The following is a 16,496-nucleotide window of genomic DNA, read 5'->3' as shown; positions in this document are numbered from 1 at the left end:
GGGCAGGTTACTTAACCCCTCTGGGCCACAGTTTCCTCATCTTCAAAATGGGGAAAATCAAAGTTCCACCTTCTGGAGTTGTTGGGAGGTTCACATGTCTGACATGCAGGAAGTGCTGTCTGAGTGCCAGCTATGACTGTTGTTTTATCCCAGGGACCTCAGCCAGGCTGGTCCAGCTGAAAGGGGACTTCCTCCTGGACTCTTGGGAGGGTGGGTGTGTCCTCCGAGGAGGACAGCTACCGGCGATTCTCATTATTCACAGTGGTTATGTTCTACAAAGTCTCCTGGAACACTGAATTTGCCAGTACTGCTCCCAGGGGAGCTACAGGGCTAAGTTCGTGCGAGCCTCTGGTCATAACATTTTCACCAACCGATCAATACACTACTTTGTCTTATATGTCTTTCTGCTTAAAGGCACCTCATTTAATATATATTTTTAATACCCTAACATTGAACTCACAGCCAGAAGCACTGTAACTCATGCCTGAAGGAAGCTCATCTAACTCGTATTTTCTCCATAAGGCACATCACAGCTTCCTGCGCTTAAAAACACCACACAGCACTTCAACACTATACCTGGGGCCATTTTAAACAGCAAAGTCACCAACAGATAACACAAAATGTGAAAAGCATGGTGCTCAGACTTCTAAAAGGAGACGTGTTTATGGTTTGAGAGCTGAAACAAGAAGGCAGAAGGATGCCTTGTTCCACCTCAGCTGGGAACCTGTGTGTCTGGTGACTCAAATTTTTCATTGCTCTGCAGACACACATTTCCACAGATGTCCACAAATGACCCCAAAAGTACCACAAGTATTGATTTTGGGGTTTACAGATCACTTTTAGTGAGTAGGTGAACTAAAAAATATGTAGTCCATAAATAATGATCGGCTGTATCCACCTTGAGAAAAGGTTAGCAGGAGAACATGGACACTGCCCAAGGCCAAGCCCTCAGAGAGGCACGCAGCGCTTCGTGGGGCCCATGTCCGCTTGCCCCGCATCTGTGCACAGCTGAGCTGCCTTCCTAAGCTGGATGTTGGCCTGGGCTGTGCTGTCTGAACAAGGGGCAGCATCAGGTTCTCAGTGGGCCATGTCCAATGCAGGAATGCAGGCTGCGTCCCCTCCCTCTCTGGGGCAGGCCCTGCCCAGCACCACTCGTGATTCAGGGCACCTACCGCACGCCACTGTCCAGTAGACCTGCGAGTCCTGGGTCTGGTGCAGGATGCGGTAAGGGGCCACCCGGGCGCTGGAGTCCAGCACCACATCCAGGGTGCCCACGAGAAGACCTGGCAACAGGGCAGAGAGAGGGGAGGGTGAGGGAGGGCTGTGCTGAGAGCTGGGCCTAGCTGGAGGCAGCCATGAGGGTAGCACTGCCCCCAAAGCCCCAGCCCAGAGGGTGAAACAACTTACATTACCCTGGTCCACTAAATTACTTCTTTTTCCTCAAAGGCCTTCAGCCAGTGTCTGATCCCTATCAAAAAATCCCCTCCCACTTCTTCCTGGAAGCTTCTGCTTGTCCTCCTGACTCAGAAACACTTGCAGGCAGGGGCAGATTCAGGTTTTATGGGGCCCAAAGCTTAGATGATCTGGGAGGCCCTCTTCAAGAAAAATACAAAATCAGGTTTGAAAACAAGTATTTCTTCAGAATGAGAAAGTACAACAATGACAATTAAAAACAAAACAACAATACTACAAATATCACAAAATCCAGAAAAATAATGTAATATGTTTTATTAACTGCCAGACACATCTCTTAAGACATGTTTCTCTGACATGTGCGGCCTTTTTGGCTGTGTACTCTGATGCCTTTTTCATAAGACAATGATTTTGTAACATCATTTTCCACATCAACAACAGGAAGATAATGTAGCCTCAAAAGTCATGAATAAAAAGAACATGCAAATTTTTAGAATTGTCCAATTTAGGAAAACACCGATCCAGTTTTGTTTTTTTTTTCCATCTCTGAACTGAAGCATTTTAGGGCATTTCAAGTTTTCCTTCTCATCACAATGTCATCGACATTTGTCAATGTCACTATTTCCCCAATAAATTAGAGGAAATGTCTACCTTTTACCACTATTCGATTCATTCTTCTTCATTAATTGAATTACCCAGCTACATAAAAGCCTGTCCATTGTTCCTATTTGAAACTTATTTTTCCTTTTCATGAAGTGCTACTTTTGGTATGATCTGAAAATATTCTGTTACCATTTTCCTGTTGATATCAGAATAATTTCTATTGATTTTATTGCTCGATTTTAACACTTCTGTTTCATATTCCATTTTTAATTTGATTTCCCCCCCCCTCCAGTTGCTAATAAATAAAATAACCAGTTACAAAAGAAGGTACTCTTCACCTACATCCAAGTCAGGAGTCTGTAATCTCTCACTTGTTTTACTGAAATGTTCTAAAATGCCTCTCTAAATTGCAGTTAAAGTGGCATATTCAAGCCTTATCAGTGTTTGGAATAAACTGTTTTTTACTGTTTGTGTTGAGGTTTCTCTTCTGGTCTCAGAAATTTTATTTTAATTCCTATATTGTTGGCATATCCATATTGCAAGACTTGAAAACTTTTTAATGGGCAGGCCATCTCATCACACTCTTCAATGAAGAATCTAGGTTGGTATCTGTTTTTAAAAGACAGCTTGAATAAAACCACATCACTAACTGTTCCTCCCCCAGGGAGACAGCGGTCACGAAGCCATGATGTCCATGATGGCACAGGGAAGGCCATGCCAGAGGCCATGCCAGGACTCACCAAACCTAGCTGGAGCAGAGAGTTCAAGGTGTGGTTACCAGGGGGGACCTGGGGAGCTCTGCCTTGGGGGACATGGAGAGATGAGTGTGGTAGAAAGGGCCTTCTCTGTACAGGAAAGCAGAGCACAGAGGGACCCACCCACCTGCTGAGATGATCTGTGGAGAAACAGAGCACAGAACAAGCACTGAAATCTGACACAACGGTATGCTGCTGCAACCAAAGATAATGGTCGCCCAAGCATTGCTTTTCTACACGGGCTTCAAGGTTGACCACTGGTCAGTCTCTCCAGAGGGGCTGCTGTCTAACCTCCACTGAACAGCCTAGTCCAGGAGGCAGGTCCAGCACTGGCTCCTGTGATTCTAGAAGCCTTTGGGAGGGAGCTCAAGGCACCGAAGGGAACAGGTTTCTTGGGAATGGTACAGTCCCTTCCACATCAGGAGGTGTGGCCCAGGAAAGACTGACGGAAGAGCTCTCCTATGGGAAGCTTCTATCTGCATCTGGTAGGACTGCATTAGCTGCTAATGTTTAAAATTAGGACATTTCACAGAAAATTCTCTTGATAACTGGAAGACCTGTCAACATTGCGCCTGAGGTCCTAAGTGGCAACAATGGGCCACCCAAGGAGCGCAGGCACTGGTCTGGCTCTAAGACTGACCCAGGTCTGCTTGGGAGTGCCTGGGGCAGGTCCTGGAGCATGAGGGACCTTGGACAACACCCGTAGGGGGAATGCCCAGTAGGCATCCCCTGGATCCCAAATGCCACACACTCCAGGAGGTGCCTGTCTGGTCTAGTCCTGTGTAGTACCCAGACGGGCAAAGAGGCACCTTGGCTGGTTCACCGGAACACATATACTGGTGATTCGGCTAAGCCTCTGTCTGCAGCTCCAACGCACCAAGAAGCAGGAAAGGTGGGTGAGGAGAAGCTGGAGGGATGGGGGCTGAGGCCAGCAGCAGCTGGGAGGAACTCTGATCTTGCTGAAAAGGCAATTCTTTGGTGAGTTGGGAATGAAGGAGGCAAAAGAAAACGAATGCTTGTGTCACTTGACCCCTCCTCGGAGGCACTTGGAGAAACTAAAGCAGAAGCAGGGGACCGGAAGATCTCGCGGACTTTCAGCTGTGAAATCCCCTTCCAGGAAGCTGCACACGCCTCCGCTATGCACCGGGAAGCTGACGGGCAGCGAGTCCGGGCAGAGGCGGCCTCCAGCCTTCTCTTGGCTGCCCTGGTTGACCGAAGTCTCCCCACCCGCCTCCTAACGCAAGCGCATCTGTCTTCCTCGAGTCCCTGGCCCCGTCCTCACCTCGCACCACCCCACCCAGTCCCTGCCTCCCACCCGCGGTTCGCGTTCCTACCTCCCACCCCTCACTCAGTGCCGGCCTCGCGCCCTCAGGCCCCCGCCGCACGCGCTGACGTGCGCCTCCGCAGTGACGCGCCGAGGCTGGGCCTGTCCTGGGCCGCTCGTCCTGGGCCCCGCCGCCCGGCGCCCCCTCCTCGCCCGCCCCGCTGCGGCGCCCACAGGCCCGGCCGCCGCGCGCCTCTCACCCGTGAGGCCGCCGCCCTTGCCGTGGCCCCGGCGCCGCTGCAGCACGAAGAAGGGGTTGGCCCGCTCCGTCACCCACAGCGCGTTGGCCACCAGCACCTCCTCCGGGCCCAGCCACATCGCGGCGCCGTTCACACCAGGCCGTGGCCGGCCAAGCGGAAGCGCCGCCGCAGTCGCCGCGCGGAGCCGAGCGGGAGGGGCGGGGCGAGGCGAGCGGGCGGCGCCCCCTGGCGGCCGCCGGGACCAGCAGGCCCTTCGGGCTCGCTGGGCGCTCCGCTCTCCCCACCCGGCCCCGCCCACCCGCCCAGTTCTCGGGCCACAGGCCGGCTTAGCCCGGCCGTGTCCGCTTCCCTTTCGCCCTTCTCGCTGCAGGCCCCTGCACTGCAGCCTCATCTAGGAGGAGCGGCCAGGTGCCGGGGCCACGGGCCTCTGGCCGGAATGGTTGAGTCCACGGTCCACAGATAGCAGGGCTTCTGACCTTTTGTAAAAACCCATCCAGGGTTTGCGGGGAAAATGTAGAGAAACAGCAATTGGAAATACAGTTTTGGCTGATTGTTCAGGGCAAGACAGTGCGTGTTAACATTGGAAAGGGTGGCTGGAAAAGGGTTAGTCGATTGTGGTAACTCAATTTTGGCACTTGGGCCTAAGACGAAGAGAACCTCCGGAAGCCCAGGACAGGTTGTCAGGAAGCCCTGAGGCTGGCAGGGTCCTCAGAAAGCAGTGCAGTCCCTCACTTGATAGATGGGGTCACTGAGGCTGAGTGGTCTTGGGGTCGGGGGCAGGGCCTGCCCTGGGGCCAGCAGGGTCTTCTGAACGGGCATGGGGCGGGCAGCAAAGGGAGGCTGGGGATGTGGATCTCCGCTCTCCCAGTGCTGGCCTGTAGGGGTCGACCGCCTCACAGTCCAAACATTGACCCTTTTGAGTGAAAGAGGGAGCAGTTAATGCCGTCTGGGGCAATAGGCATGAATCCAGAATATCCAGGGCTAATTGGGATGCAGGATCTGGCCTGAGGCCGCCAGGATCCGGCAGGAGGCCAGAGGGAAGGGGGCACTTTAGAATCATCCCTGGAGGCTTAAGGTGTTTTTTTGTTTGTTTGTTTGTTTTTTATAAATTTATTTATTGTTGGCTGGTTGGGTCTTTGTTGCTGCGTGGGCTTATCTCTCATTGCGTTGAGGGGGGCTACTCTGCTGCAGTGCGCGGGCTTCTCATTGCGGTGGCTTCTCTTGTTGCGGAGCATGGGCTCTAGGTGAGTGGGCTTCAGTAGTTGTGGCACGTGGGCTCAGTAGTTGTGGCTCACGGGCTCTAGAGCGCAGGCTTAGTAGTTGTGGCGCATGGGCTTAGTTGCTCCACCGCATGTGGGATCTTCCTGGACCAGGGCTCGAACCCATGTCCCCTGCATTGGCAGGCAGATTCTTAACCACTGCGCCACCAAGGAGACCCCGGTTGTCTTTTTGATTGTTGAGCTATAAGAGTTATTTATATATTCCAGATACTAGACTGTTATTGGATATATGATATTAAGGCTACTTTCATTATTTTAAATCCAATCCCCACTCATTTACCCTATGAGGTAGATATTTTAAGATCCATATTAAAGAGATAAAACTGAAATCCAGACAGGTGAAGTGATTTGCCAATTTCATACTAATAAGTGGCAGAGGTAATATTAATGTCCAGACCTTTAAGGTTCCAACTCTTTTCTACATGTATTGGACATTTGCTGTTTTTGCCCCAACATCCTTTTCTTCCTGTGCAGCATCATGATTTTGCTGTGGCAACCACACCTTACAACTCTCAGCTCCTATCTTTCAGGTGAAGCTGAATGCACTCCTGGGCTGCAGAAGTAGAGCCCATGTTGGCCTTAGCTAATGGCACATTCTACCTCTGTGACCATAGTGGTTCGGTGATGTCCATGTGCTTCCAACCAGCCAATCAGGGTCAAGGAGATGCCATTCTGGTCCCCTGGGGAAGTAAACCAGCTCTTGTGCTGATGGGGCTACGACCTCTCTGAGCCTGAGAATGCAGTTTACTTGGAGGAAGCAAGGCTAGCAAATGTGTCCTGGTGTCAGTGTTTGAGGGCCAAACCATGCTATAAGTGACGTAAGCATACCCATGGCATTTAAGCTTTTGTGAGACACTATACTTCTCTTTGGCTTAAGCCAGTTTGGGTTGGGGTTTCTGACATTTGCAACCAAGAGTCCTCACTGATACAGGTTACCACCAACAGTACTCCATGTGGCCAATGCATCTTTTTCAATAGGTTTTTATTGAAATGGTTATATTAGCAAATCCCACACATACAGGTATACACTATTGGAATATAGGTATATACCATACAATTTTACTACTTAATTATACTTACATCAACCATACATTTCAAAGGGCTAAGATCTGATTGCCAAGAAGTCAGCTCACATTCTACTTGCAGGTGCCTGTGTTCTAGACAAAGTAACCCCCCTATAGTGAACCCCCAAATTAAGATAATGATCAATTTTGCTTCTTGGATATTTGATGTGTGTTCTTTACGGCACAAGCTATCCAATGGTGAATTAAATTTAAGTGCAGTTTCCCTTTCATCCCTCAGGGTGGACAATGTCATTAGCTACATTTAGGTATATCCCAAGCCTCCCCCACCCCAAATTACCTTTGCTACAGTTAGAAAAATAGTTTTGTAACCCACCGTCTGAGAGGTTGTGCATAGTTAGCAGGAACCCAGAGTAAGAGGAACTCTTTGAGTGACCTAAATATGAAAGCAGTAACTTTGATATGAGTATAAAAGCTACTGAAGGTAAAAAAACAATTGTGACATATGTGGCTTAGGACTTGGACCAACTCCTTCTCTTGTACAGGAACAGGATTGTTCTATTAGGTGATGGTGTTCCCCATATTCCAAATAGCATGTCCTAGCTTGGAGTCTTTTCCTGTTTCTGTAATCACACTGGTCAAGTTTCCTTAGCCAGAGCCTTGCTGCTCAGAAGTAGACCCTGCTTTCCATTCTCAGCTTAAGACACCAGATTCTGGCCCCAAGCATGGTCCGAGGGTGCCCCTCATCCAGCTGGGTCAGCAAGACAGGCCTGGGCTGCTAGGGGATGAACAGACATAGTGCCCTATCCACTTCTCTCTAGGATGGCACGTGTCGTCTCAGGCTGGGCACCCAGCAAAGGAGCTGGGACTCTGGCACTGGCCGCACCTACTGACCTGGTCCACGTGGGATGCAGTGGCAGTAAGCAGTAGGCAGTTAGCCTTTCTGCTTAGGAACAGCTTACTCACCTGGGAAAGAAATGGCCTGAGGTGTGATAGTCTACCTACCCCACATCTTTTGTATTCCACAAACATCTTGGCTCAGTACCGCCCAGTCACTAGAAAACTCCTTTAATATCACATAGTGTAAATATCCTTGGACCAAATTATGGATGAAGGATAATTCTAAGAGCAAATTAGAGTTCGCTTTGTGTTGGGTTAAATTTGTAAAAAATAGCTCAGAACATTCATCTGTAACTAATAGCGGTAAAGAGAGCTGGAGAGAGAGGGTGATAATCCGCTGAGGGGTAAGGAGCTGATGAAGGCCAGTCAGACTTGCCAGATGACCGGCATGCCCCTTCCTTACACACATGCCTGCCCAAGTGGGCTGGTGACAAATGAGCTGTTTCAGCCCAGCATTAAACGAGGGGGGGGGGACCCTAGAAGCTGTGTCCCAGGGGATCAAGGGCCCACTGCAGCTGAGAAAAAGGTGCTAATGACATCCTCCAGCTCTTGGCTTTTCCACAGAATAAGAATGTGTGTGGTTTGTAAAGGTGCTTACAGCTGAGCTGGACGCCACCCTTGGCTTGGGCATGCATGCTCTGGCAGCTGCCTCTGAGCCACCAGCAATGCTTCCCCAGGCCTGTTGTTTCTGAGAAAGTCACTCCTTTCAGGCTGCCAAGCTGGGTCTGTGTCACCTCAAACCTCCGTCTTTTTGTGTATGTGCATGTGGAAGAGTCAGTGGGAGGGACCAGGAAAGCCTGGGACAGGTCTGAGTGACTCCAACTGCACTGAATCCTTCTGAAACTTTAATTCTCAAGTTTGTATGAAGTTCAACGTTTCTTTGTTTTTTGTTTGTCATAAATTTTCTTCCCCCTTCCCCAAGTCAGAGTGAAGAAAAAAGTGGCTTGAGCTATGGTGGAACTGCAAGAGGCAAAACCCCAGATAAGTCCCAGGTTACAGACTGGGGCCCACCCCAGGGCCTCGTGAGACCATTAGAACCAAGTCTTGGGCAGACGTGTCCTTTTAGCAGTCGAGACCGGCGGCATCGCCTCCCCTCCGTGGTCACTGAAGGCTGGTGGGACGCAGCTCTGGAGAACACAGGTGACTGCTTTTACCCCATGTCTGGTGAGGACCCACTGGACTTTCTTCTTCAAGGCTCAGTCTTTTGGGATCTTTCAGGGCACCCCTAAGAAAGAGGGCAAACCTCTTGACTTGACTTCCAGAGGAGTGATAGAAGCTGGCCAGTTGGGGACACAGCCCCTGTGGGAGAAACCCTTCTCCCTGGTTGTGGGAACTGGCATGCTTTGCTTTTCCTGCTGCTTTGCAGGACAGTAAAAAAAAAGCACAATTCCATGAAGGAAACACAGGCACCTTACCTCTGTATCCTTCTTTCTGAATTTTCTCTGATGTTATGAAACAAAATCTTTAAGGCGTTTTCCAGTCCTGCTGAAAGGATCTTAACCATCTACGGATGTCAAATGAACCTGTATACTCAATGTTCATTTCATCCTTTTCCAAATGGACTTTGGAATGATTTACCAACAAAGCCAAAAGAAAAGGCAACACTAGATGCATCCCACTTGTAACAACTGCCTTTAACAGGGAAGAGACACTTATTTTAAGCTGTGGATGTCAACTCCCATATGTGGAGTTGGGAGTGAATGCTGAGTTTAATAACTCCAAACCCCATCTCTGGGCGTGAGTGAGGCTGCTCCTGGCATGGCAGTGAGGTGAACACCACTTTTCTTGAATAGGGAAGTTACACTCAGTGGTTTTTCTAAATCAGTTGCTGTCTATAGACCCTTCTGTCCTTAAATATCAGTGTCCCCAGGGCTTTATCCCAAGCCTGGTTCTCAAATCACTGGGTTCTCAAATCACCCCATTCTGGTTTCCATCATCATCTGAACTTAGCTTAGGAACCGCAGGCCTGGCTGGACACCCACTCTGAGAGATTCTAACTCCAGTGAGTGTGTGTGGGAGGGGGGAGAGGGAGAGATTTGGGGCACCTGTGGGACTGGATTACATGGAGACTACTTTGGTAGGTCTAGGTGACGTGTACATTTAAAACACAGCTTCCCAGGATTCTGAGGCACAGAGGGGCCACACACTGACCACCCTTGCCTCACCAAACCACTGCCTGAGATCCAAGGTTACATCTCCGTGCCTCCCCTAGAGGTCCTGCCAGCCCCCAGATCTAAAGTGTCCCCACAAGGGCTCTCTCTCCCTGTGTCCCACCAACAACCACTGGGTCACCAAGACCGGCGCCTGGGCTTCCTCTTCAATCTCATGGCTCCCTCCTTTCCCACTGTCAGACCCCAGCACTCAGGCATTGCAGGGCCTACCCGGCTCACCCTGACCCCATCTCCCTCTCTTTCCAAAACAGAGGTTTGGGCCCTCCCCACAGCAAAGCCGTCCCTGCCCAGGAGGTGAAACCCACGGCCTTGCTGGTCTCAGCTTTTCTTGGCCTGTCTTCACTGGGGTGTATCATCCTCGGCAACCACAGGTCCTGTTGGTGGGGTCCCTGTGCTGCACCGCCCCCTTCCATCTAGGCCCGGAAACCCCCTCTTCACCATTCACCATCATTTCATTTGGGCTCATATCCTAGTTGGTTGTTAATGTGCCAGTTCCCATAACAGCCAAAATTTTAATGATCACTGGATCCACCTTAACTCCCTGTATATGTGTTTGGTACATAGTGAGAACTTACTACCTTTTTCCTTCTAAATGCTGCTTCCTGGAAATAGTGCTTTTGTTTCACGACATTTATGAGCAGCAACCATTGTCAAGGTGACCTGACATTAACACCATCTCCTTGTTTTCCTACAGCAGAACCACTGCCTAGATAATAAAGGTGAACAGCAAGCAAGATAACATTTTGATTTTTCTTCAATTAAAACCAGTTTCATTTAACATGTAGATCAAGGAAAGAACTGGATGTGAGGGGTAATAAAAATAGAAGAGCTTATGAAATCCACAGGAAATATCAAGTTAGTCAAATTTAGTAATCCTATTTTGCTTAAACCCTTTGCGGCCGCATCTTTCGGAAGCTAGGCTGTTGCATGCATCAGTTCAAACCAGTGTTCAGGGAAGTGCTTCATGATGTTTCTCTGAGCCAGGCCTGAGGAGGGACCAGGAGATGGAGCCTTTCTTCAAAAGTGGGACTCACCAGACTTTGTCAGGTGGTATTAACCACCTGGTGGTGGAACTTGTCTTCCCCTGAGGGGGTAGAGGCAGGCAGCCCTCGACAGACATGCTGCCCACTGACACCACCAAGCCCGACCCTTGTACTGCGGACAGCTTGGCTGTTATCTGGCCAGGCGCCTCTCTGCTCTCCCGAAAATAACAGGAAAGGAGGGCTATGGGCAGTTCTTCCCTTAGGAAGTTAAAAATCACCAAATTGTAAGCGTTTGCATTTTAACTGTCACAACCGAATTCCTCGCAGATCAGCTGACGGTTCTGGCTGCTCCGGACATTGCTCCACCCTCGTCCTGTGGTGCCTGCTGGTTCTGTACCCAGCTCGACCTGGAGACAGGGTGGAGGCCTTGCCAGGAGGAAGAGGCTGGAGCCAGGCCCAGCTCAGAGCAGTCCACTGGAGGGACAGAGGGTTTATGGTGTAAGAAGCTCACTCCTCTGCCCCTTCCACTCTTCAAATAGTACTCCCCGCCCCCTTCCCCCCAAAGCCCACAAAAAACAATCAGAGGTTATCATATTATTCCTGGCTAATGATCACTGCAGCCGGAAGGCTTGCAACAACTGAGATACTCATACAGGGCAGAAGCGCCTCTCCACACCCCAACTTTGCCACATGGCCAAGGCACTCGGCCCCCCGCACCGCAAGCTTCTCACGGGCAGGACTGCCCATGGTGAGAAGTGCGTTCTCACAAAGCTCACAGGGCAAGCAGCCCTGGTGTCCCACCCCCTGCCAGGGTCCCGAGGGTGGCTGAGCCGAGGCTTTCCCCTCGGCACAGCAGCCAGTGAAGCTCTGTTGTTTGGGATAAAAAATGCTACCCTCGCTATTCCTGGAGTATATGACCTCCCTGGAGAAGTTACTGCCTCTCCTGACAAAGGCAGGACATTCTCTAGCTGAGCAGGAAAGTGGCCCCAATTTTTAGGAAAAGGGTGTTGAGCTGGGATCTGAAGCACTATGCTGAGAGAATTCGCCTGTCAGAAATGCCTCCTTGGTTATTTGACAGCGAATGTGTGCCTAGATTTACCAGAAATTCAAATATTATATTAATAGGTGGACTTTTAGGCACCTGAATATTTAATTTCATCTCAAGTAATTTCATTTCTTTTCAGTAACGTCTGGAGTGAAATTTAATGTATATGCCTTTTTTTAAAAAATATATATGAAATGTAGTATTTGTTTTATTTATTTATTTATTTATTTATGGCTGCCTTGGGTCTTCGTTGCTGCGCGCGGGCTTTCTCTAGTTGCGGTGAGCGGGGGCTACTCTTCATTGCAGTGCGCAGGCTTTTCATTGCGGTGGCTTCTCTTGTTGTGGAGCACGGGCTCTAAGCACGCGGGCTTCAGTAGTTGTGGCTCGCGGGCTCTAGGTGAGTGGGCTCAGTAGTTGTGGCGCACGGGCTTAGTTGCTCTGTGGCATGTGGGATCTTCTCAGCCCAGGGCTCGAACCTGTGTCCCCTGCATTGGCGGGTGCATTCTTAACCACTGTGCCACCAGGGAAGCCCCTGTATATACTTTTGTAAGATTGTACTAATCAGAAGAAAACACTCCATTCGGATCTGAGTTCTGGATCAGGAAAACAAGGTCATGGTAGGGACGACATAGTCAGAACTGAGCCATTTTCTCTGTCAGGTGAGTCAAACCAAATATAAACGCAGGTGAGTGTCTGGAACCTCTGGCAGACCGAGTTCTAATCTCCTTGAGACATACTGTCTTACTGTAAAGCCAGTGGGGCAAACCTGTCTTTCCGAATAGTGCTCTCTTGGAACTGTTTATCAAAAATATTTTTACAGTACAAAGACTATAGTACAAAGGAAAACCAAACAAAAGCCCTTGGTTAAAGGTAAAAAGAAAAAGCTGCTACAACCTCAAAACTCTGCACTGTTCCAGCCTCAAATGATAATAACATGCTGCTGGTCACTCGGAGGTGACGTCACTCCCTGGTTCTCTGAGGGGTTTTGTTCCAGGCACAACTGTGTCTGAGGCATCTTAGCAACACATCACAAGAGGAGAAGCCAGCTGCACACGAAAAATGGGAAGTGTTCACTTCAAACTCTGTCCTACAGAGTCAATACAAATCACAGGGCAACTCTGCATGGCTTGCTGCTGGATCTAACTCTAGGCATATGGAACTGAAGTTTCCACTCTCATACAAGGATCTGAGGATTTACATTTACATCTCTCCGTAGCTTATATGGATGGGAGAAACAGGCTGAACTACGGTGTGTCCTTAAGCAAAAAGGATGCGTAATTTGTTTTATAAATTTGCTCACTGTGGTTCTGTGTTGGCATTACTCTTAAGATACATGTTTCTTGCGATGTTAACTTGATGTCATCCCAGGCATGTGGGAAGAGCATGTGTGTCCCTCATGTCTGCCACACTGGCTACCAAGGTTTTCCTGTAAGCTCCTGTGCCTGCTTCATGCTGAAGCTGAGGCTGGTGGGAGGGGACTGGGCTGGATGGGTGAAGACTGAAGACGGGTGCTTATATGGTATCTAACAGCAAGGAGGTGGTTTGGTTTTCTCAAGAAAGCACTCAGAACATTCTGATTTTGACAACCACTGGCCGTCACCTGGGGATCACCATGCCCAGCTGGCCTCCTGGGCACTATCTCCCCATACACATCAGCAGTTGCCAAGAAGACAAATCCACTGGCCTCAGGGACAGGGCCTTCAGTGTTTCAGTGGTCACATAAGCACTCGTCACCTTATGTCATGCTCTATGAGGGACGCTGGCAACAACACAGACAACTGCCCATACTGCACAGCCTGCAGCTCCACTGCAGTGCGCTGGGTCAGTCTCAGAGGAGGGACAAAAGGCAAGCCTTTCTCTTAAGAACCCTTAGAAAGAGGTCCTTTGACAGGAAGTAAAGTAAGAGACAGGAAAATACAGAGTGGGCCAAGGAGCAGCAACTTGTGCCCTGCATCAGTAAGAAGCAGTGCCTGCAGGCTTTAGTATGCATTATAAGTGGGGAGCACAAAAGGTATTTAAAAACCCCCAGCGGCACCCCGACACAGAATAGCATGTGATTATTCAGAGACACGTTGGCAATGCAACGTTAACCCCTGGGCCCCGCCTCTTCTCTGGAAACAGCCAGGCTTGCTGGGGCCCATGTTCAGTGGCCAGCTTTGGGTAGGTTTTCGGTGCCATGAGGCTACCTGGGCAATAACGTTGTCCTCAAAGCCTCACCTTGGGGGAACTTGGCAATTTAACCCTGAGCCCCAACCTGTGCTTGAAAAGCACTGCCATTCTTCCAAAATGGACACTGACAGAAGAATACAAAATAAGAAAGGTGATCATAAATCAAATCACAAAAGAGGTGACAGCCCATTTTTAAAAATCAGGTTTTGTTCTCATCATACATGTCCAAAGAAGGTTCGATTGTGGAGAATTCACTTTCATACACCAGGCTCCGAGGGGACAGAGAGTTCCGATGAAAGAAGTGACCGCCTAGAAAAGGAACAAGAAAAACAGACTTAATAGGTTGTCAGGCCTATACTCCCCACACGGCTTGAAGGAAAGAACGCGGACTACTTCAAAGCATCACATTTTCTCAAATATCTCCATTTTGGGCTCTTATCATGAAAAGAATACAGGCATCCCTCAGTGTAAGCACACTTTAAACATGTAAATTCCAGTGCTTGGATCCCCAGGAGATAACCACTTGAGCTCTTCAAGCAAAAGCTGCCTGTCTTTTTCTTAAGAGAAAAAGACTCCACTTATACATTTGAAGGCCTCTGTCTGGGGACACACGGTCACGTGGAGAACTCTCAAACCTCCTGTTTGAGCACCTGTTCTGGGCTGAGCCCGATGGTGGGGGTAGGGTGGGCACAGAGCCCCTTCATCAGCTGAGCAGACTGACAGATGTGACTTTGAAGCTCTGATAATGCATTAAAAAGTTTTTATTTATATCCAAGTTCATTTACATGGTTAATTCTACACATGTTAAGACCAGTAATCTCCAGTCCTGCTTTCTCAGACAGCCACTTTGAGCTGATCCATGTCCCTAAATAATATGCCTTTGTTGATCCTTCCTAATCGTTTCAGTCTTAGACTTTATCTACTGCACTCCTACTATGGAAAATGAGGATTTTCCCCCTCCCCTCTACCACATCCACACGTATTTTCCATTGCCCCAATATAACTATATTTTGATTAAAAAATTCAGTGTTAACAACAAGGTCCTATTGTATAGCACAGGGAACCATATTCAATATCTTATAATAAACTATAATGGAAAAGAATATAAAAAAGTATATATATAGATACATACCTATATATCTATATATATCTGAATCATACCAGAAACTAACACAACATTGTAAATCAACTATACTTCAATTTAAAAACAGCTTTAGGGCTTCCCTGGTGGCACAGTGGTTAAGAATCTGCCTGCCAATGCAGGGGACACGGGTTCAAGCCCTGGTCCAGGAAGATCCCACATGTTGCGGAGCAACTAAGCCCGTGCACCACAACTACTGAGCCTGTGCTCTAGAGCCGGCAAGCCACAACTACTGAGCCCACGTGCCACAACTACTGAAGCCCGTGCGCCTAGAGCCCGTGCTCCACAACAAGAGACGCCACCGCAATGAGAAGCCCTTGCACTGCAACGAAGAGTAGCCCCTGCTCGTCGCAACTAGAGGAAGCCCGCAGGCAGCAACGAAGACCCGACACAGCCAAATAAATAAATTAATTAATTTTAAAAAAAGATTTAAAAGATTGTGTCTACATTATTTGACTATTTGTGCTATTCAGAGCTGAGCCATGCTTACTCTGGTCCTTCCTTTTCTGAACAACTGTTTGTTTTTACAGCCTTATTGAAGTATATGTGACATACAACAAAATGCACATATTTAAGGTGTACAGTTTGACAAATTTGGACATATGTTTGCACCCCTGAAGCCATCACCTGAATCAAGATAGTGAACACCTCCATCACCTTCAAAAGTTTCCTGGTGTCTCTGATAATTCTTGCACTTCTCCAACTCTGCTCCTATCTCCAGGTAGACCACAGATTAGTTTGCATCTTTCTAGAATTTGATTTAAGTGGAATCATATGGTAATTTATTGGCTTTTACAAATAAAGCTACTATGAACATCTGCGTACAAGTCTGAGTGTGGACTTGGGCCTTCCTTTCTCTCTGGTAGGTACCTAGGAGTGGAATCACTGGATAGGTGTATGTTTACTTTTCGAAAATGGTTGTACCCCACCAGCAGTGAATGAGAGCTCCAGTTCCTTGGCATCCTCGTCGGCATTTAGATGGTCAATTTTTTACATTTCAGTCATTCTAGTAGGAGTGTAGCAGTATCTCATTGTGGTTTTAGTTTGCATTTCTCTGATATTTGGCTTCTTTTCCTGTGCTTATTAGCCAACTGTATATCTTCTTTTGTGAAGCCTTTTGTTCAAATGTTTTGCCCACTAAAAAAATTTAGTTGTCTTCCTATTATTGACTTGTAAGAGTTTTTTAAAAAAAAATTCTAGAAACAAGTCCTTTGTCAGATATATGTTTTGCAAATATTTTCTCCTGGTCTGTGGCTTGCCTTTTTATTTTTATAACAATGCCCTTTGAAAAGCAAAAAGTTTTGAATTTTGATAAAATCCAATTTATTGATTTTTCCTTTTATAGTTTGTGCTTTTTGTGTCTGAATAAAAAAATCTTTGCCAAATCCAAGGTCATTAAGATTTTCTCCTATGTGTTCATGTTTTATATTTTTAGCTCTTACATTTAGATGATCCACTTCAAATACATTTTTGTATATGGTGGGAAATAA

The 16,496-nt window shown here is 48.2% G+C and overlaps 1 protein-coding gene across 2 annotated transcripts in view; it reads right to left on the bottom strand.

The window, feature by feature from the left end:
* The window catches only part of TBC1D9B (TBC1 domain family member 9B), a 44,291-nt gene extending 39,815 nt beyond the window's left edge, over positions 1-4,476 (bottom strand). For both annotated transcript variants that reach the window (XM_061190053.1, XM_061190054.1), the window contains exons 1-2: positions 4,296-4,476; positions 1,173-1,283 (exon numbers count right to left, since the gene is read on the bottom strand). In XM_061190053.1, coding sequence (XP_061046036.1) covers positions 1,173-1,283; positions 4,296-4,413 — 229 coding nt within the window. In that variant the 5' untranslated portion in view covers positions 4,414-4,476. The remainder of the gene's footprint in view (positions 1-1,172; positions 1,284-4,295) is intronic.
* Positions 4,477-16,496: the final 12,020 nt, after the last annotated feature.

Source organism: Eubalaena glacialis, chromosome 4, assembly GCF_028564815.1.
Source record: "Eubalaena glacialis isolate mEubGla1 chromosome 4, mEubGla1.1.hap2.+ XY, whole genome shotgun sequence".
Classification (NCBI taxonomy): Eukaryota; Metazoa; Chordata; class Mammalia; order Artiodactyla; family Balaenidae; genus Eubalaena; species Eubalaena glacialis.
The sequence above is the reverse complement of the archived record's forward strand: the minus strand, read 5'-3'. Positions and strand labels throughout refer to the sequence as shown.